The sequence below is a fragment of the Taurulus bubalis genome, assembly GCF_910589615.1.
Source record: "Taurulus bubalis genome assembly, chromosome: 8".
Lineage (NCBI taxonomy): Eukaryota > Metazoa > Chordata > Actinopteri > Perciformes > Cottidae > Taurulus > Taurulus bubalis.
Genome location: NC_136596.1, coordinates 11,757,549 through 11,780,872, shown reverse-complemented (window position 1 = coordinate 11,780,872; position 23,324 = coordinate 11,757,549). Strand labels below are relative to the sequence as shown.

Here is a 23,324-nt window from a genome sequence, read left to right as displayed (position 1 = left end):
GCTCTCTGCAAGCATGTACGCCAAAGGCAAGAGTAGCAACGTGCCGTCCGACAACCAAGCCAGAGAAAAGTAAGTTTTATTTATGGGGGAGGAAACCGCGGCAGTGACGGAAGTTCCTGAGCGGCCAGGGGCAGTCACACACGGAGCTGCGGGAGGGAGAGGGCGCTGCGCGGCGCGGAGCTCTGCGCTCGGCGCTCTGCACGGCTCGGAAAGTTGACTGCTACGTTTATTGGAAGAAAGATGGACATTGTGTCGGCGGGGTTTCACTTTGATTAGACACATTGAGTTAGAATGTGATGTACCGTTTCTCCTGCACTGTTTAATTTCAGGATTTCCTTCTTCTTTTGTGATGTCTTGACATTTCTGTGCTTGTTATTTGTTTTGTTCCATCCATATAGTTCAGTTTGAATATGCATTGGTAGTTTTGCGTTTGCGCAGACCCACGTGTGTTTCATACACATGTATTTAACTATTCCGACAAAAAACAACGAGTAAACAGTTTTGTTTCGGACTCGACTAAAGGCGACCGTGTGTCGGCAGTGGAAGCGACAACTCAGTCCTCGTATCTGACTGCTCGCAAGCCGCCGCGCGTTTGGAGCTGTCGCTTTTCATGCCACGCTCCTCGAGTCCAGTCAGCGCCACCGAGAAGGCAGACAGTCATGTTGTCGCCACATTTAACGAGACGAACACAGTCGATCCGGCTTCTTTAAAAAAAAAAAAAAAATAGTTGGTTATATAGAAGAGGATATAAAAACAATTCTCCCTCGGCTACACATGAGCAAAGAAAAGCGTTATTTAATGGAAATGCTTGTCATGTCTGTGCTGTGCTTTCTGTCCATTGATAGTTTGACCCAAACATGGAACTAATTATTATTTTTCCTGATCAAACAAGAGCTTTTATATTATAGAATAAAGTCAGTTTGGAGGTGGACATGACAGTGACAGAAGGATATAGTTTTAATAGAATTATCAGGTTGTTACAAATACCTATTTATAAAAAATGTACTACATCTGTATGCAATTTGGCACACCATCTGTTTGTGCTAGCCTACCTTTAAACTTCTTATCAGATGCAATGCATGACATGTGAAAACTAATGCTAGATGCACAGAGAATAACAGATCCTGTTTGAGAGCGCTTGAAGGTGAAGGCTGTTCGGTTGCATTCAACCAGGCTTGGCTGATTAGTTCTCCTTTGGACGCTCAGGGTCAGATGGTCAGTGAGCAGGGATCATATCAGAACCCACTGGGAAGGAGATGACATGCCTTCGACTGTGACTGATAAGAGATTCAAAAAGACAGGGAAAGAGTTATTGTGTGATCTAACTATACAATTACAAACTGCATTAAACTTGTATTTTTCGGTTCCTTTGGGGTTATTTGTCGTGCAATATGCCCATAAAAGACCAGATTAATCATCTCACCTCTACTCACAGCCACTGCTACTTGTTCTGTCTTTTGGATCCAGTTCACTCATGTTTGGCAACAGTGTGATTAGCTCCATCCCTTGAGCCCCATTCTTTATCCTCCAATCAATATGAAAAGGGTAGGACTGAACAGTGTCCTATGTACAGCTCTATCGTTGCCTTATTGCATGCATGCTCTGAGCACTGAAAGACACAGAGATGGAAAGCTTCCTCCAGGTGTGTGTGTGTGTGTGTGTGTGTGTGTGTGTGTGTGTGTGTGTGTGTGTGAGTGTGAGTGTGAGAGAGTGAGAGAGATATGCGTTGTGTTGGAAAAACACAGCAGGTATTTATTTTGTAGAAGTGTTACTCAGGAGTCCCCTGACAGCTCAGTTCACCTATGATGAAGCAACTTCAGTTCACATTTCCAGACATGCTGTGTTGACATGGTCTCTAAGTGGGTCACCTGCTGTCTTTAAAGGAAACAAGTACCTGCACTTTGTTCATAGATGTGGCTGACAATGATCTTACATGAGTAAATACCTACTTTTTTGGAGCTACTTGGAGGTTTAACATTCAGCACCCGGCTTTGATTGAAATACTTTTGTGTGATTGAGCATGAGTCTAACATTTTAGCCACAAATACAGTGTGTGTATTATACTGTAAAAAAAAACATATCAATGATTGTGTTTTCTGATTATTTTGGATATCTAAAACAAGCTTGTAAACTTGTGTATCTCATGTCTGGCATCAGCTTTACTTCAGACGTTTGTGTTGTTGCAAGTCATTTTCTTTTCTTTATCGTCATTTATATTTCGAGGCGAGAGTTGATATTCCTTTGGACGTTAATGCCAAGGCCACAATAAAAGAAAGGACTGGGTGACAAGAAAACACCATGAAAAGGCTGTGAAAGACCCAAATCAGGCGAGGCAGTGTTTCATTAGTCTCTTAATGAGCAGCCTTGTTTGTCCGTGGTGTGTATCAGAGAAGCAGCGCAGGCCTAACGCCGCCGAGTCTTCAGTTGTTTCTCATTTCTGCAGCGCAGCGGGGGATCAGAGTCGGAAAGATGGAGGGCAACAAGAGATTGAGGGAAAGACGTAGGAGGGGGGCAGAGCAGGACTGAGGGGATTTGCTTGATCATTAGTTTACGGTGTTGTAGTATTGACCTCAGGATGCTCCTCCGCAGACACAGGGCTCTTACATCTCGCCCATGTAGATGTTAAGGAGCTCAAAATGCAACTGAACTCTGTGAAACAATTCACTGCGGGTGATTTGTACGGCACGTTCTTGCTCTGATTTTGCGATCACACATTATTTTTTTTTGCCTCAGTAGGTCACAGATTTCCAAATGTTGATCTGGTGGGTTTTCAATTTGCATACTTGGAGATGAGAAGTATTATAGCGGGGTACAAATCTTGCTTCAGGAGATTCACAAAATGTAGCACTTTTTAAAAGAGCCTCCATTAAACACTGTATAAAGGTGTAGATTGACATACATGCAGAATCTGCCTGAGGTTACCAAATGATATAAAGGAATCTTAATTTTGTCTCTTCTCTGAAATTGCTTGGACACTTGCAGTGTCACTCATGTCTTTGTCTGTGCATGCCAGTTACTTTGTTCTTGATATGAAAATATTTCGGACATTTGAGGTATTCTGCATGAAGAGTGATTGTAACATGCAACAGCTATTGTACTAACAAGGTGATTAATCAGCATTGTCCACGATTGTCATAAAAATACAAGTTTTTCTCCTTTTATAGAAAAATGTCCCAAAGAGAAAAGGATTTTTCCTAAATTGTTATAGTCAAGCCCATGTAACGGACATTTCTCCAGATTGTATATCCTTCACTGCATACATTATTTGATAAGAAAACACTGACTGCACAAAATACGACACACATTTAATGATGTACGCTAATGTTGATATCGCTTATTACTTTCCTTTATTTAATATGGATCTGTTACAGAAGAGGATGTGCAAACAAAGAGAAGCAGATGAGTCAGAAAGTGTACTCAAATCTTAAAAAATACACACATTGTTTCACATATCATGCCACATACATAGTTCAGGTTGGATGTGCCACAGTTGTGAGGTGTCTGCTTCTGAAAAGTGCAGTGGCACATCAGTTCAACAAAGGTGAACAGAGGTTTGTTTGTGTTATTCAAGGCTCTCAAACAGAAACAATGTACACAACCGAGCCAGCAATCATTTTAGTGAGGACATTAGAAAGTGGTTCCATTCACAAACACTGTGGATTATAATGATAAACAGAGACATCTGCAAATGCAACCCAAACTGCCTGCACAGCTAGATAGCATATGTACCACCACAAATGTGTATTTAATGATTTGTTTAATCCTTTAAGGTTTAAGACAACAGGAATAAATGCCTTTAGTGAACACTCTCTGGTCTGAGACAGCAACGTTGTTCAGACCTCCTCTCTCTGGCTGTACCTGTGTTACGGTCGGCACTTGATCTTGATTCGGAATGACAGTACACGACCACTGACCGTGTACTGCAGTTGTTCAACGAGTAGAAGTTTCAGTCACTGGCAGTTAGAGGACACATTCCACATAGTTCTGGGATTGTGGTCCTGAGTTGCGTTGCAGCACATATTACACATTCCTTTTTCTCTTTTCTGTGAATGTAATGGATCATGGAACAAACACTGCTTAAAACACACAAGCTTGCAAGTCTTCTCTCACAGACCTATGCAGCTTTTTCACTAGAAAGTACTACTTCTGAACATTTGTTTATCAGATTAATAAACATAAACTGTAAACTCACTTATATGAAAAGTCCAACTGTCTATTCAACCATAAACCTGGTGCAGACGGGGTGCATGCAAATCATTTCTATTGCTGAAAGAATCATCATTCTGCGCACAAACGTACGTACACACACGCACGCACACACACACACACACACACACACACACACACACACACACACACACACACACACATAGCTAATTCTGAACTGAGACACCTCAGAATCCTGCCAGGAAGCTGCCAATGCAGCATTGCGCAGACTGAGGCAAAGCAGTGCATGCTGGGAGTGTTTATCCGACAGAAGCAATTCAGGCTGCCACTCTGGCTCTGACAGTGAGTCGCGTTACAGGAGAACTACAATAAAAATAGAGCAGTATCTCAGACACACACACACACGCACACACACTCACATAGTGTATGCTCACAATGCCTTGCATCGACGGTGCAGGGAATCTTATTTTGTCAGTGCCAGCTGCCACCTTATGAATGCAATTGATGAGTTTTATGTTTGTTTACTACATCTCAGTGTCCTTGAGGAATGATAGAGGCACACTCATTAGAGGGAAGAGAGAGTCAGATAATTTGTTAGAGCATGAACAAAAGATTGTAGCCATGATGGGACGAACGTGTGACTGGTCAGCTTGGTGAAATGAGAGGCTGAGTGTGGAGAATGTAACTTACGAATTTAAAATTCAACATAGGTTCAGCAGTTGAGATGTTATAAAAAGGAGTGAATGAAAAAAAGAGTGAGTTTTTGTGTCCAGGTCAGACGAGGTCAGGTGATATCCTGCAGGACCTCACGGTCTAATGCTCTATGATGGCTCTGTGTCTGACCTCTGCACTCTACATGCATCTCACTCTCTCTGTGGATCACTTCCATTGGTAAGTGGCCACCCCTGGTTCTGTTGGACTAAATCCAGTAACGGAGTAAAAAGCCCCATTGACAAGCCCCTCAATCCAAACATAAGAGACACATGGTGGGCCACAGCTTAAGCTAAGTTGACAGAGGACAATATGATGTGTGCTCTTTGCTGCTTTGTGTCAATACTGAGCATGTCTGTGAGCCTATCTGAGCTGTCTCTTTACAGCCCTTTCCCCATGTTTCATCCCCCAAAATCAACTTCCATCCGTCTGTCATGCTGCCCTTGTAAATGCAAACTACAACATCCAGTGATCACCACACAGCTAATAGCCTCTCCAACTCTCATGGGACACTTGTGAACTACTGCAAGAACACAGAGAACCGTCACCGCTCTCTGTCGTCGTCTCTCAGCAACATTGACGGTCAGCAAAAGATAGCGACTTAAAACTGCTGCCGATGTATTTAATCCGCACAGCGTTTTAGATTAGCATCAGTTAGGGATTACAAGAAAACCAGAGAAGAAATGGAGTTCTGGTATGTTTTCTTTTTTCCTCTGGGTATACAGAGCTCTCTTCAAACAAGAGTGATGACGACAGTTTGACAAGGCCCTGATAGAAAACACTTTTTAACCCGCTGAACACACAGAGGCTGTTAAAAGTCCTCTTTTATCTGCTGGCATCCCTCCTAGTCTCTCTCTCTCTCTTATCCTCGCTGCCAGAGATGTTACTTGCAACAGAACTGCTATCAAAGCAGCGGCCTCTTATTGAGCTGTGTGAGGCAGGAGGAGACAGCCTCTGATCGACGCAGGCAGAAAAAGGTTGTGATGTGTCAATCAACACAGAGGACCCTGTGGAAGGCATTCTCACAGGACGCCTTAGGGTCCTTGAGAAGGATCGACGCGACAAAGGGCCTCTTGCCGGCATCAGATAGCATGTGGGAAAGAAGGGGATGAGAGGAGGAGAGGTCACAGCATCCTGACAGTCTGTTATCACTCCCTTTTAAAAGACAGAGGGTATGGATGAGTGAGTTTATGTTGGTTCCTCGAGACCTCGTGGGTGTCCCTGGATGCTTCGGTTTCAATTAGGAACACACCATCACATCATATTTTCCCCCTTTCTTCAATTGTTTCTTCATCTTGTATCCAACTCTTCCTCTCTGCAATAGTTACAGTGTGTCAGGTTTATCTGTGGGATAGATATATTTACATCTTTGGGGGAAAGGAGGATTCAGATCGGTGCACTGTGGACGAGTGAGACATGGAGCAGAGAAGGGGGGCATTTCCTCGTATGCTTTGCTGACCATGACTCTAAACTGCAATCCATGCCATCAGGCTTTGTTCATTCTGTTAGTGGTAGTAGTTGTGGTTTTGTTCGGAGGATGTTTTTTTTTATTGTTGCCTGTGGTGACACCAAATATGTGCAGCTTTGCTCCAAACTACAACACGGTAGGGACGCTCCCTCAAAGCACTTCCTGTAACCTGAGAGTTCCAGCCAAAAGTAAATGCAGTCGGTGGAAACAGCACTTACTGTCTACAGGCTCCGTTGAGAAAAGCCCTGCTTACTTTCTGCTTTTACTCTTCTGATGTCTGAAACATAGTTTATTTTAGCACCCTCATGTATTTACTTGGTCAGTATAATAGTATGTAACTTCATAGTAATCTATTCTTATCAGCGCTTGTCAGCTGTGTCACACTCACTTACTATATGACAACTGCTCTTGTGCTCACCGGTGTGGTTTGACTTTGTAAGTGCCATACAGTGTGACTGCAGATGCTGCTGTGCCTCTCCTGCTTGCCGAGCGTAGTGGAGGTTGGTTAAAGGCCTCTCTGCTGATATTCCTCCATCATTGATATGCAAGCTGCATCGCACAGGCGCTAGCGCAAGGTTAAGCATGCGTGACGGCCAAGCTTAGGCTCTGCTTCAGACACTCTCTCTCCTGCACACACACATACAGACACACACACACACACATACACACGTTCTGTTACTGTGCCTTCTCTCTGCATTGTCCTCAGCTCTTCTATGTCTTGGCCTCAGTTGTCCCTTGTCTGTTTTGTGAAGTTTAGCCACACAGTTCTTCACTTTATTTCTCCATAAATGTACCGTCCTTACATTACCAACATACTGGTCTGTGCACTGATCCCTATAAAGTCCGCCATGACATTTTCTCCCCTCTGAATGCGAGGCAGTATATCCTCTTGCTTAGGATTTATATCTTGGACATTGAGTTCCTGACTTTTTAAGGTCCACTAAATGCCATTTCTCAACCGTAGAGAAGCAGGAAGGATACACGAGTGACACAAGGTGCAGAGCAGGGCAACAGTCGGATTGTTCATCAGGACACCTTCAGCGTTTGAAGCTAACTAACTGGGAATGAAGACAACTACTACTATGATGTCTTTTGTCTTTTCAAAGTGTGTTTCTTTTGTTCTTGTTATTAAATAGTATTATTAATTTACAGACATCCCAGTGCATGCATTTAACTGCTAATTTATACAACCTCATGTTGCAGCATGATGTATTTCGCTGAATGGTTAGTAATTTATTTATACTTCCTCTCGAGTGTCTGTGCAGGCCTTAATAGCCTCACATTCTTCCCTAAATTGCTCTAGATTGCCTTCATCTGTATCAGTTTCTTTTATCTCATCTCAGAGCTCTGTTGTTCAAAAGAATAGAGGCCCATTAGAGACCGTAGAAAGGAATTCTAATCCTATAAGATTAGAGCATTGCAGTCCTCCCAGTCATCATCTCCTCACTGGAGTTGCTGCTGATTGTGGAATGTTGCATTGTGTGAAGTGAACAATGACAGCGTGTCGCTGGATGGTCTGTGGAGCAGGCAGGACACGAGAGTGTGCAGGGCTGTCACATCCCAGGACCTGCATACTACTGTACAGGCACAGGCAGGCATTGGCCAGGTTCATAATGGCAGCTAAGAAACCCCTCAGCCCCACTGTGTGTGTGTGTGTGTGTGTGTGTGTGTGTGTGTGTACACACAAGTGAGAGTAAAAGAAAGATAACAATATGTGCACAGCGACATGATTGTATGCAGTAATCCCTTCTCTGATTGTCCAATCAAAGGGCAAAACATCAGTCTGATCTGACATTGTTCCTTATCGTATTTATAACACTAGGACTACCTAGCTTTCCACAGCAAGAGTCAGGTCTGACAACCAACTCATGTAGCTGATGATAAAATCTGCTCGCGCCTTTTCAGCTGGCAAAATCAACAGGCTGATATCGGGGGCCGATTTTTTTTTTGTATAGAGCTCATTCACTCAGTGGGCAGTTTATTAGGCACACCCAGCCTACACACTAATGCAGTCTAATACAACAGTGCTGCAATACCTGCATGAAGGTTACAATACTCATGTTTCAATGTCTTCATGGTCATTTTTGATATTACACTGTTTTAAGTCCTCTTTAGTGTAGGTCTAGTTTGTATTGCTCTAAATCAATTTGTCGAGTACCTGCCAATTAATCTGCAGCCACTTTGAAAATCAACTTGATTAAGTCATTCATCAAGCAGTAGTGCTTTTTCACTGGGTCAAGCCTCTCAAATTTGAGGGATTGCTGCACTTTCTACTTTGCATCATAGTAAATCGTCGTCCAGTTTTGGACATTTTGTATACAGAGCTTGGGATCTTTTGTTACATACGGCTGCCTCTACACTCACAATCCATTTAACTTCTGTGTAAATGCTGGAAATATGCTTTAAAAGAATACAATAATTAACCTCGTAGGATTACTAAATGTTGTAATCAGACTCTTAAACTATCTCTGTAAACAGCAGTTTAATATTCTGGGCTTTATGGCTGTGTTGTATTGAAGATTTACTGTAATAGCGTATAGAGAAAGTGGAACAAGGAAAACACTCCTAAAAATCATTGGTGTTCTTTCAACTGTGAAATTAAACAAACTCCCAATGAGAGGTGACTCAATCTAAACAAATCAAAGTCAATGAAATGGAACTCGAATTAAGAAAGTGATGGATTTACCTCTGCTTTTATTTGATTTATGCACTTTACATGTTCTGCAAACAAATTCCACGTGTAGAAAAATTCTGCTCGCTGAAAACGAAGTGTAAATGACATATTTTTATATTAGAGGCACAACTGGATTTTTTGTTCAATCAATGCATTAGTAAACATTGAGCTACCATCACGCTATCGCTCTGTTTCTCTCTCTCTCTCTCTCTCTCTCTCTCTCTCTCTCTCTCTCTCTCTCTCTGATTAGCTGGCATTTCCTGTTATCTCAGCCCTGGGCATTGTTGTCTGCTCTGTGTGAGAGAGTCTCTGCAATGCTGACAGAACAAGAACTGTTTCACGTTGTCTGATTGTGCCTGGATCGGGCGGAGGAATGCTTCCTTTTTATTCTATTGTCGTTTCAAGTCTGTCTAGTTGCAGCTGCACTAATTTGCTTTTTCCCGAGATGTGAGTGGAGGAGTGTATCCTGCCAAAGCTGGCACCAGTCAGTCAGCATAGTCTGGTGCACTTCCCTGAACAAACCGACATACCAACAAAATTATGCATTTATCAATATTCTTACACCATCAGCAAAGCATTCAGTTTAGTTTGATTTTACTACATCTGTTACAGTGACATGAAGCAGGAATATAAACAAAAATCTGAAGAAAGTACAACCAGAACTAGTCGAATGAATACAAAAATAATGTTTTTTTTAATAAAATATACCGAACATCTAGTTTAAGACTTCAATTGTCTCTGTTTTATGTGATGGTAAACTGAATGTCTTTAGATGTTGTAGTGTGACTTGGACAAAACCAGAAATATGATGACATACGTTGGGCTTTTGGAAATTGTGATGTGCCTTTTTCACTATTTCCTTACATGTAATAGAACAGAAAATATTAGAAAAGATTAATCAAATATGAATATAAATACCCAAAGCTGACCAGCAGCTTTATTTTGTGGTGTGATAACAATATTGATTTAAATATCTAAACTCAGAGTACCCGTCCAGGTGTTTATGTTATTGTAATATAATTACATATACGTTTATTGTGGTTTGGTCTGACTGACACTGACTGACTGATAGGATTGGTGCGTCTCAAAGTTTGTTGCCTTAAATCCGTGTCCTGATGTTGGTGTCAGTCAGACCAAACCACAATAAACTTTTGAACACCAGGTGCGTCTTCAACAGAGTCACTCATCCTGTGGATAGGATTGGTGCGTCTCAATTCACAGGTTCAGTCATGAACGTAAACATGTGATTCTGAAGTTCTGTGCTCTCTCACTCACTCTTTCTTTATTTCCTTATTGTGCTATATATTCTAAATTTGATTTAGCGTTATGTACACCCCCCACACACACACAATTTCAGCAGTTTAGCACAATGTGGTCTACACATTATTTATGTTTAGTTTACTGTCGGTTGTCCCCTTTGAACTTTGCGTTCTATCTGTGAACTTTCTTTCACCCCCAACCTATTTGGTGATAACCAGCTTTGGGTGTCGCCGTTTGGAGTCGGTGCTGTCCTCACAACATAGGGTGGAGGTTTGCAACGACAGTTGGACTTGTGGTCGGAGAATCTTGATAAGTTGGCTGTTATCAGTCTGCGTCCTGGTCGCTGTGATGCTGGTTACTGCATAAGCTGATATTCTTCTCACATACATAATTATTCTCTCTCATAAAGGCTGTTTATTGCCACATTGTAGGGCAATGTATTTGATTAAAGTGAAGATGTTGTATTTGGTCTCTAGTGGGTATTTGCCATTATAAAACATGTATTCCACAATGTGTTGGAGAATGTTAATACATAAACATAAACTGAGCATTTGTTCCTGCATACATATTAAACAATTCATAACTCAAACATTATAATCTTTGTTGCTTCGATATTTGTCTTTCAAGTGTGTGTTTTACAGCATTCATGTTCACCTTGTATTGGAGTATCCCAAGGGTGGGGAGGGGGAGGAGCGGATTCTGGGATCCCTAGTTAATGAAAGGTAAACACAAGGTTTACACTGAGGTGAGCCAAAGAACGCAGGAGTCTCCCTCTCCTTCAGGATATGAGCTTCATTCTTTTGACTCATCCTCATACACATTGTATCCTTCTGCTGGCACATTCCTTTTTTTGCAGGACGAATATTTCCCTGAAAGCTACAGCCACATGTATGATTTTGCATCTTTTATTATGTGAACTATGAAAAACATTTTGTCTTAATGTTAGCTGATTGGATCATTATCCTTCAAGATCAGTTAATTCAGCATTTATCATCCGCCTGCGTAATACCATAGATATATGTTATTTGTGTGGCTGGTAACCACTCTCACAGTTCTGAAGTCAGCCAGCTCCGTTCAGCCCGGCTACACCAATCTTTGCCAAGCCGGCGTTGGAGCATTCGAGCCTGTCACCCAGCCAATGCTCCACTAAGGGCTTTACTATGTGTTGTGGAAGTGAGAGGGATAAAGGCTATGACAAACATTTGCTCAGCGAAGCAGCATGTGAGACCATTTCAGTAGAGACAAAACAGTGTTCCACAAGCAGATAAAGCACAGTGTATTTGAGTATGAGTGTCTCTCCTCAGTCTGCATCCAATGCTGGATTATGATGCGTGTTTTGTTAATCTTCAAAGCTGGAGTGAACTTTTCACTGCTCCTCCCAACTCTCAAGTGTGCACCAAACCTGAGGCTGAAGTCTGTACGCATGCAGAGGCCAGTCAGCGTCAGAGAGAAGACACTTTATATGAATTTCTCCATTCAAGTGCTCTGCCTTTAGCTGGGGCCATTAGAGATACCCCAGGGGATGCCGCGGAAGGGTAATGGAGAATATAGATTGAACTTGTGACCATCAGCAAAAATACCAATTAGAAATGCATCAGCAAGCAGCCAGCGATAGAGCCACAGCACACTGCCAGTTTAGGGATTGATTGAAGGCATGTATTTGAGTGAGATAGTTAAAGGAGTCTAATGGAAGTCGTTGTGCAATCAAATCAAACTTAAATAATACATCTCAATCTTCCACATGATGACATAAACTTGTATAGTGCTATCGTCTCACTTTATTGGGGACATAAGAAAGCAAAACCTCTCGGATGCATAGTGACAACAATGAGAGAAATGATCTCATTCACTGATTGCAATTCAGCCTCCCACTCTCTGAAGGTGCATTCAGTTCCACTTGTGAAAATCTAGCGTTAAAGGCATGCTTCACCTTAATGCCAGCTCAATCTCTCTCAGAGAACCTCCGCGATAAAGGTGTGAGACATCAGCAGGCATGTTCGTATTGTTGTCCTTTTCGGTTTGGCTCACAGGCTGCAGCATTACTCCTCTTCGGCTCCGTCCTGACCTCACCTCGCTGCGCTTCCCAGCTCCTTTCATTAATCATTTACTCTACCCCTCCTCTCCGTCTCTCTATCTATCTCTTTCTGTCTGCCTCTTCTTCTCGCTTCCTCCCAACCCTCCTCTTAGTCCTCTTGTTGCTGCTAATCTTTATCTTTTTTTTTATCTTTCTGTTCATCTCCTTTATCTCTGTGTTGACTGGTAAATTACCTATCTTTGACACTTCCTCAATACTGTCAGTATGTGTCATTGCTGTTGCATTATAACAATCGTGCAGTTTTTTTCTTCCAAAGTGTATGTATGAGTTGCTTGTGTGTGTACCGTGTGCAGAAGAGTTCAAAGCAAAGCTCAAACAAAGCATCTACCTTATACACCTTACGGCACTTTCAAACAATTAATCCACTCGCACCTGCCCAACTCCCCTGCACAGATTTATTCAAACTTTCTTTCTTTCTTAATGAAAATTCCTCAAAGTTCACTGGAACCTTATTTTTCACGTAAAAATGATTTGGCCATGATTCTTACAATGTGTATGCATAAATAGTCCTGTTTTGAAGATGGTCCTCACTGTATAACGGTTGTTTGGGCTGTTGTTTTTTCTCTTCTCTGTTGTTTCTCTGAAGCCCTGCGTATAGGATGAATAATTCAACATTGTAATGGGTCTATATTTGTCGTTGTTTATCTTACCTCAGTGCTCCTGCAACCCTCATCGCTGCCCTCCCACCATCTCTCTCCCAGCTTTCACTTGTCTGTCTGCCTGTCTGTCTGCCAAGCATGGCCCCATCTACCCGCAGAGGATGCTCCACTTTAATGAATGAAGTAAAGTCATTTAGCAAGGCTCCTAATGGCACATAAAGCTCCAGTGCTAGGCTTGATTAATCAGGGAAAGTGTTTGGCTGTCACACACAGGGCGGTCCTCAGCCAGGGCAGCAGCTTGATCACTATGCTCTCTTTTATAGGGGAGTCCCTCTCTTTTCTTGCCAGAGCTGTCTGGAGCCCGAGCTGCCAATGCTCTTCTCATCCACAGGTGGCATCTGTTTGATGGTGGGCTTTCGGAGGCTTGATTTCAGAGCGAAAGTCCGCTTGGCTTTGCTGTGAACTGGGCGTAATGTTGATGATCCTACATCTGAGTCAAAGACAGGTGTCTGGGATGTGTGCTGCTCTTGTGGCCTGCAGCTCTGTGTTGAGGTGTGGAATTATGGGGTGACGGTGCTGTTAGTGGGCAAGGATACTTAAATGAGTAAACCACTGTAAACAGTGTTTACTACTGCTCATGCAAGAGCATCCAGTCTCATCATACCATTACTATAAAGGGAATAGAAAACAGTTTCACAGGCAGTAAATTGGCCATTGGGTATTAGCTCATTGCTGATGTATCTGTATCGTGTAGGTCTATGTGTCGGCCAATAATTAACAAGAAATTACAGTACAGCAATGTCAAACTACGTTTGAGGTAATTTAGAAACACCATTACGTAGTTTATTTGGGCGAGAGCAATGAAAAGTAGATTGTTACACTGTAAAATGTTGTGGCATAATGTGTTATTGGTTACAATTCTTTAATTTTAAAAAATCTAGTGGCATCAAGAGTGGCATCTTCATTTACATGATGTATGTATGTTATAAACAGTACAGTTATAAACAGTTATATGTCAATATATAACTGTTTGTATCTGATTTTTTTAATTAAATGTTTTAGTAGAGACTCAAAAGCCAAGTTTTATTTGGACTATATAACCATCTGTGTTTTTGTACCTCTATTTGACACCTTTAATGACTTGTTTAAAGCTGAATGGACTAATAAGGCTGATGCATGTTACTAAGTGGTATTCAACTTTTTCTACTTGCGATTACTGCTGTCCCTGCCTTTATTGCATCATATATGCTACAAAGTTATGTAACATGGCAAGTCTAAAAATAATGACAACAAATGCAAAACAAACATTGTCAAAGAAGCACAGGCAGATTTTCTCCCACACCTAAAAGAAAGACACATAATAGATATTTGATGAACACAAAATACATACAAAATGACGAGGTAAAGACACTTTATCAGCGTTTTGAAACTGGAGTATACTGCAGGTCTAATTTATTATAAGTGTTTCTGATATTTCATTCACAGGGAATTTAAAGGAGTCACTTGATTTCCTCTTATTGCTTTATTATTCTGTAAAGTGTTCCATTCGCTTGAAAGCAAAGTGCTTCAGAGACACTAAAGCTCTGTGGATATCCCAGTGTCACTTTTACTAACATTATTCTTTGCTGTGAACACACACAGCAGAGTTGTGAGACAGCAGTTTGATCTTCTGTAGTAGGCACATATCCAGGAAATGATTACAGTATTTCAACTTCCTTACTGTTACTTAGTTCAACCTAGGATTACTTTTCCATTGTTATTATCCCCCACACAGAAACCGTTGAGATTAATTTTTAAAAATCTAATGAAATCTAGTGCATGCTCTGCGGTATTATGCCATGTGTGTCTTTCATCTCTTCTGTATGTTATGTTTTCAGCACAGCGTGTAGTCACTTGTGCTTTCTTTTAGAGAATGGTAGGAATCAGGTCTACTTTAGCTTGGCTGTTTTCGTTGTAGGGTTTTGTGTTAATTTGCAGAAGGAGGTCACAGCAGGGTGCTTGGCTAACTGAGGATCCGCTCGGTGAGAATCCTCAACATTAGAATATGAAAGTTTACAGATCTCACGAGTATTCATCTCGGGGCTCATCCGCTAGCACCCATCACCTCCATCCTCCCCATCTGCCTTTTCTGTCTCTCTAATCCTCTTTCTTCACTCTCTTCCCTTCACCAAAACCTTTCATCTCTCTCTGCTACGCTCCCATCACCCCTTGACTATCTTTCTCTCCTTTTCTCTTTCTTTCTGTAATTTTCCTCCATGAAGAGGAGGTATGTTTCACTCTCTGGGCGTTTGTTCTTGTTTTTCATACATTGGTCTATCAAGTTATACCTCAGAAATTACTTGTCAAATTTGAACAAAATAGGAGATTAAAATGTGGAACTAATGTGGAACTCTCTCTCTATTTTTTTTATACAACTTGTGTAGTTGGTTACATACATTCATCCCTTGTTAAAATGCCAGTTCACCAGAGTAACACAGTGATTACACATTGATCCATTCAAGTCATGGTGTGTTTTAGCCCTATAGGGCCTCTACTTCTTGTTCCAGTGCTCCCGTTTTGTATTTTGTAGAAATTATGTTGATCCCCACAATGTGTGATTTTAATGGAACGTTTCAAAAACAGGTACTCAGCAAGTAAAGTCACTTAATTAATGGAATTGAAGTTGCTATAATGAATAGTTTTATATTAGCAATGGATGTAATGTAATAGAGGACATTGGGAGTGATGTGACCCACAGAGAGTTTTCATCTGGCTCAACAATTTCTTTTAACCATATTTTAACTTTAACCTTTGTGTTTCCAGCTTCCAATTTGACCCTTTTAGTTCAGTCTCACCGCTTTTGTCATTTCTAGGCATATGTTTTTAGTAAAAAAAAGCTCATAATACCCAGTATTCATACCTGCCCAGCACCAAACAATAGACTGGTGAAGAAAGTGCCGCTTTCAGCATGTTTTTTAGAGCCATACATTTCCCTCAGGGGTTGATGGAGAGCAGTACAGAGCAAACATAAGTTAATTCATTCATCAGGTGCCAAGAAACAAGTGAATGGTAATAATAATTTAAGTCTGCCAGTTGTATAAATAAGTTTGCGATAACTTTGAAAGGTTTCAATTTTGTGTTTCCAGCTTGTTACATTGCCTCCAAATGCCCAGAAAATCAATTATTGTAGGTTTAAGTATCCAGAAGTCATGTAATTTGGCATGCACCATTTACCAGCACTAAGCACACTCTTGTACAGTTTACAGTGTGTGATAATTATATGGGACAAGACCTCTTTTTCTGACTGGATCACCCTCTAACTAAGAAGACAGCTTTTATTGTTTACTTCATGTGGGCAGAGACAACTTCTTGCCATTGCCCACACCCAGCAACATAATTTACTTTGGGTAAAAAGGCAGATTTAGAGAATTTTACGAGACGCTATTGAAAAATATGTGCTGCGACAAAAGAAAACTGTCACTTGCAGCAGACAGTTTTACCAAGAATACAGCAGCATGGAAATGCTATATTAAAGTACTGTGGGATCAAGGTATTACTGGTTAATAGTAATTGGTATACATTTGTTGAAAAAGTGGCTTGTGTGTCATGGGTGGTAATAGCATCTTATCAGGCTTTTACAGGTTTTTATAACTTTTCAAATATGTGTTATTAGGCTATGTCAGCATAGAAGTAGCAGGTCTTGTCAATATTTCAATTAACATGCTGATTCAGATCATAAGTATAATCACTTTTCCATTTCATCTTTAACAAGGGTGAAATAATCTTGAGCTAATCTATAACAGGCAAATCCAATCAGTGAAGCTATTGTCTGTCGTCATTTGAAGTCCTGCCGGACTTTGATCGCCATGACAGTAAATTGATTAGCAGTGATCTACTGGTCCTTCATAAATGCTGATCCTGGGAAATCAGTTCATGTCTTCGGCTTAAAGCTGAGGTTGTGGTTGAGTTCCAATCTCCTCTCATCTCCCTGCTCTCCTCTGTGTATGGATCAGTAACGAAGCAACATAGACACTGGTCTTTGTTTCTGCCTGCTGCCTTCATTAAGATAAGCTCGGCCTCTGACTTGAAGCTCCCCGGCGTGTGCAGGCAGACTTACAGGAGCAGAGGATGGGGTTTCTTGCAAATATGAATTTAATTTAAAAGTGACTCACAGAAGACAGAACCACTTGAATTTGAAGGAGAAAGCTGCCCCACCTTCTCCATTTAATACCCTTTGCCTCACACACACACACATGCTTCTGCACGCCACACACACATAGCACATGGGGAGAGGAAGCAAAGTGGGTGGCACCTGATCTTTTCAATCATCCTGGTTGCAGTTGTGATTAATGTAAGTGCTGCTTATTTACAACACAAATTGCCATGGCAGATGGGACGAAAATAAAAAATGTCTCCAGTTTTCTGCTGTATGTCCGACCGCAAGGGCAAAGACCAAAAGAGCTTGAATTTAAAGAGACTAATATGGAGTAAAAAATCATCAGAAATGTATGGGCTGTCTGAGTTTGAGCACTTTTACCTCAAATCCTAATGCAAAGATTATTTAAAGTGTCATTTTATTTAATGACAAGAAGTCTTTGTAATGCTGTCAAACTTTTAAGGATGCTTAACCTTGAGTGGGCTCTAATCCTCAACCCTTATCTACGCTTACTATTTTGACTCAATAGTATTGATTTTTCTCATATTTGGGTGCTTTCTTTATTTTTGCTCAGCTGAAAAAATGGTAACTGAACAATAAGGGAGCAGTGTGAGAGATTTAGTTTCATTTCAAAGCCTACTATTCCTCCTTGAGGACATTAGTAGTTTGGAGTTAAAGTTCAATAGATATTGAATGCTAACAAAGTGCCTTTTTCTGCTGCGTTGCTGTCTGCTTATCAGTTCTGTTTCAGCTCTGCCTTATTGTGGTGTGTATTAAATAAATACGAGATAAAGAGGGGGAGGAGTGGTTTTATTCTGATTTATGCATTATTGTAAGCGTCAGGGCATTTAAACCATTGTGCTTAAGGTCAGGAGCAGTCAATTAATTAGCTCCTTCATTTTTCCCTTCCTTTCATCTTCCTTGCTTTTGATACCCTGACATGTTTAACTTTCTTTCATTGAATCACCTTTCTCTCCCTGGCTGTCCTTTTGCGTCCACCTTTATTGGGTTTCCTTACTTTTCCCCCTAAACCAGGGCCAAAGGTCACATCTTGCAGCTCCTGTGAAATCCATCATAGGTCAAACCTTTTAGCTACTGTGCGAGGCTGTGTGTAATAGACAGCTGACTGGATACAGGCCAATGCATGCAGAGGACGAGCTTTCATTTCTTTATTCCCACTGACACAAGTAATTTATTTGTGCAGTCCGTCAGGCTTGTCGTCATTGCTGTGAATATATTCATTGCAGTTACATGAGATCTTTTAGTATTAATACATAGTTCTGTAGTGATGCTGTTGTGGCTGGTGTTAGGGTTTCACCAGGGAGAGTGACAGATTTAGACGGGTTGACAGGAAAACGATGCAGAACAGAGCGACTGAGCAAGTTTGTACTTCTAAAGAGTTGTACAGTGCCTTGAAAAAAAGACCCCATCATTTATTCATGTTCTGTTGTCGAGGTGTCAAGAGTTTTGTCAAGCTTCTCACTGTTCCGTTAACCTTGTCCCTGTGAAACGTTCTGTCTCTATCTCTTTGGTTAAACATTACTGCCAGGCCACGGGGGGCACGGGGAGAGAGGAAGGTATGAAAGAGGCTGGAAAGGATTGAGAGGAAGAGCCTCTGCCGCTTTCGTTCATCCTTTCATCATTAAACAAACATGGCCTCTTTCCAAAAAGAGTGCAAGAAGAAAGCAGCACCATCAAGACAGAACAGACACAGCGAGGGAGGAGAAAGAAGACGGGAGAATGAGGATGAAAGCTGTGTAGCAGAGAGATGAAAATGGAGGAGAAGGAAGGAGAGGAGAGGAGAGGAGAGGAGACAGAGTACCTGTGCGCAGAGCAGAAAGGTGTGCAGTAGTCCATCATCTTCAGACAGGCAGACAGGGCTGTCTGGGGAGTTTATTTTTACCTCAATATAAGAGTGTGGATCGGCTACAGCAGCCTGGCAGCACCTTTCAGCAGAGGCTATAGACAGCTGCTGTCCCGGTGTGACCATCTTTCACGCGTGACAATACACAATCATACACATGTACACATCATCACACACAGACACACCAAGCTCCAGGTCAAAGCTTGATGCTGTGGCATGCTTCAACTTTAGTATTCTGTATATTGTATCTTTATGTGCGCACGGTGAAACAATTTGTCAAGTAAATCAATCAGTCAATTAAATGCATCTGCAATTTATTTTTTTATATTGCAATCATTTAAGTTATTCTTCGTGCATAATTGCCAAACATGCAATGTTTTTGCATGTAATTGCCGCTTCTTCAATGTGATAATTTGATACTTGTCCTTTTTAATAATACACTTTAAATCATTGGGTTTTAGACTCTTGGTCTGACAAAACTAGCAATGTATCTGTATCAATGTGTCAACATTTTTATGACATTTAAAAACAATGATTCATTGATTGATTAATTAGCAAATTAATCAGTACTGAAAATAATAAGTTGAAGCCCTGTATGACCAAATGTTATTATTCATGCAAAGTGACTGTATGTTGTTACACCAGACTAAATCTACAGGGTGCTGTTCGGAGTTAGTGTGATCTCCTATTGATCTGCTATGGATCAATGGTTATCTTGTTTTATTGACCCAGTAGATCGTCTCTCTCCCCTCTTCCCTAAATTGCTGTTAGTACCACAGACACACTAGGAGGAGAATTGATTAACAAATCAAGCCTGTAATTAATTCTAACTGTGATCAAAGCCATGGGAGGAAGTCTGTGGAGAGCCTGAGGCACAAGGCTGAGGTGTTTTACAGTGCGATCCCACCAAGTGTGCTCTTATCATCTCGCTGTTTGTTCTTCAAACAGGTTGGTTTTAGGTTTAGCATAAAGTTGGGTGAATTTCAAATGTCTTAAAAGGTTGTCCTGGCTATTGCTTGGCATTTGGGAGATGATTAGTGCTCCTCAGCTGGTGTGTGTCTTCTGTTTCTCATGAGATTTGTAACGGACTGTGACGCCCTCACACATCACTGCATGGTTTCTTGGAGCTGCTTTGCGATTTGTATCCATGCGTAGGCTCCTTCAGCTTTATTTTAAGAAAATCCTGGTAGAAACTCCCACTTAAATAGGAATTCATCTTAAATATGGAGTGGGAAGCTTAATTGTCTTAGGTCACAAAGTGATTTTCTGAGCCCCAAAGTTAGAACTTGAAACTTATAAAAGCTCAAAATTAAGGATATGTAAGGTTAATCCTTGGCCTGATTTTCAAATGCTTAGTTTTTCTCAGTCTTAACTAACTTACTATACACTTACTTGTTTGCCTTCACTCCTTATAATCAATTTTCTCTTATTCTTTACCTTCTTTTTATTCACCTTACATCTATTGTTGACTGTTTGGATTTTGATTGAGAAACTGACCCATTTCCTCCCACTGTGTTCTTTATCTTTATGTGCAGGTTAGCTCTGTACGTGTACGAGTACCTGCTGCATGTCGGAGCACAGAAGTCAGCACAAACCTTCCTCTCAGAGGTGAGTCACAAAGATGCTGTATGTATTCGTGTCTGTCGGAGAGTACAGCCCATGTACTTCATGTGTTCCCTCTGATATGTGGCCTGACCCTAATACAATGTGTCCAGTAAGTGTAGCGACAAATTGAATTAGTCTGGCCTTACAGTGCTGAGCCAACAGGCTAGTAGCAGCAGACAGGCTTTTTAACATTAGTGTTTAGTGGGACTGGACCCGCAGTACAGGGAGAGTTACGAAGCTCAGCCTGGAGCTGACGTCTTCGATTGACATCATTCACCAATCTGCTCAGCAGCTCCGTCTCAGTCAATCTCTTTCTATCTCATTCTCGTCCTCTCTGATTCCTCCACTTTCTCTTTGTGATCTCTCAGCTCTCTACTCGATCTATCCCTCCACTACTCTTCTTGAGCAGAGAGCTTGTCCACACTTTAATTCTGCAGAGGTAAAAAGGTGATGAGGTGACAATGAGGTCAGCTGATTCTGGTGCTTCCGTGTAAATGACGGTAAATTACAATGTAGGAGACAGAGGCTGGAGGCTGGTTGTACAGCGGCCAGAGGAAGAGGAGAACAAAGAGAGGGGGATGGAAAAGGTTACATCATCAGCTGGCACCGATTCTCATCAATCTGACTTGGGGTGTGTTCGTGCATGTGTGCACACACAATGCTATGTCTCTCCGACACCCTTTCCTCTCTGACACATCACTCGCTCTTTCTTCGGCAGAAGTGGCAGATGAAAGCGATAGGCGGTGTCACATTCAAGTGTAGGAACGCATTAGCTAAGAGTGCAACAAGTATAAACACACCCTCTTGTATACAGTACACATGGGTGTGCATCCATGGGCACGCAAACACACGTAGCGTTAAACATCACCACATAATGTAGCTCTTGCTGGAGGAGTGGGGTGGAGTAAAACATGGTTTTAAGGGCCTGGAATCTTTTTATCACCCACATCTGCTTACAATGTATCCTCAGGCTCAGGAAACAAGAGCCCAGTAAGATGAAGACGAATACCTAAACGTAAATACCAAATCAGACAGCTCAGAATAACGGGCAACAAGAAAACATGCAACCCTTTCAAACTAAATTGATAGCTCAAACAATAACAACAAAAATATACTCAAACCATAACAGAATACACAGGAGGAAAAAAACGATAGCAAGAATAAACGGGTTCAAGTAAAATGTATTTGAGGTTTATTTATCTGGGTAAAAAGGTAAACTGTAAAGCTATGGCTTTCCTAAATCTCAGTTCTCAGTGGAATAAGAGCAGCCCCTGCAACACACAATCTACATCTGCCAGTAATCACGCTAAAAGGCATGTCACTGTAGCATAGTGAAGGTAAATGAGCGAACCTCCCGGGAGTGCAAACCACAAGAAGACAGGATATGCGGGCGCAGTCATTGCTATTTTCTTCTACGCTTTCCAGATGAAAGGGGGAATACAAGTAACACACTAAAGAGTGTCCTGACCTGAACTGTCTGCAACCGTGTTTGGGCCGAGATACAGCCATTTAAATCTGAGAAACGAAGGATGTCATGCCCATTCTGCATCTTTTGTAGCATTTGAGCTATTATGAGGGAAGTAAATCCATATTTGTCATGGTGTGTATGGAAACAACTTGCTGCCTATAATGTCTCAAGTTAACCAGTGTCTTAACTAGAACTTCTATCTTGGACTGAAAGCATGTGGCATAAACACAGAGGCAGTTCCTGACCCCCGCTCCCCCCAAAAACTTCAAAGCAAGACATTCCTTCTAAAAGTCACTGTGTCTGATCTGCAGCTGAGGTCAGGACGGTCTGATTGAAAGGGATTCAGTTGTTTCTGTTTTTTAGCCTTTGTTCATAGAGCAGTTGGTAGAATAGTCTTATTCTTTAACCCATGTAAAACATTTCAGTGAAGAAAATTAAGAAGATGATCTTGAGATCTCTTTAAAAGTCAGAGTAATGTAAGTCTGTTTATAGAGAAGAGAGGCAGACTAAACAATAATGTCATAGTCTGATAGGAGATGCCTGACTGCTGCTGTGTGTGTGTGTGTGTGTGTGTGTGTGTGTGTGTGTGTGTGCGTGTGCGTGCGTGCGTGTGCGTGCGTGCGTTTTTCTTTGTATCTGCACATCAGTTGACATTGTCTGCAAACATAAATCATCACTTCTGTGGGTGATGTCAGCGCTCATGTTAGTCACTAACCTTGACCGAGGTGTTGAGGTGTCAAAATGATTCAAGTGTTTCCTCCCCCACACCTTTTATTGGAACCTACTACCTACCACTGTGTTGGGAACATTTACCAAACCCTTTAGTTACTTTTTCTACTCCAATCAATCTTTCTGTTTTGCCTATCATAACGGCGGCAGATTTACCACTCAAAATGTATTTTTTATTATTATTTATTAAATTAAGTTTGTAGCAATAGGTCCTTAATTTCAGACAGATTTCAATAACTTTCCACACTACCTTATTTTGGTATTTAAATGATTAGTTAGCTGTCGTTACAGAAGACAGTCTTTTGCTTTGTGTGTCTGAAAGGCAAAAGTAGCTTCTCATTTTGAGCCAGCAGTCATTAAATGTTGCCGACTGATATGTCAATTATCGCTCGCAGATTCTATCAGCGATAGCTAGTTAGCTATTAAGCTAATGTTAGCTTCTCGAGTTGGTCTCATATACTTGTGTAGATAATTAGCTTACATACAGCGCTGAAACCAGACAGCGGTTAGATGAATGCTTTATTGTTTGCATTTTCCTTTTACTTGTAA

At 41.3% G+C, this 23,324-nt stretch overlaps 1 protein-coding gene across 19 annotated transcripts in view; it reads left to right on the top strand.

Moving 5' to 3' along the window:
* Positions 1 to 13: 13 nt before the first annotated feature.
* Positions 14 to 23,324, top strand: part of ssbp2a (single stranded DNA binding protein 2a) — a gene marked incomplete at both ends in the record, with an annotated part of 48,742 nt that continues 25,431 nt past the window's right edge. For all 19 annotated transcript variants that reach the window (XM_079222768.1, XM_079222778.1, XM_079222779.1 and 16 more), the window contains 2 exons: positions 14 to 69; positions 20,509 to 20,581. In XM_079222768.1, the coding sequence (XP_079078894.1) occupies positions 14 to 69; positions 20,509 to 20,581 (129 nt within the window). The remainder of the gene's footprint in view (positions 70 to 20,508; positions 20,582 to 23,324) is intronic.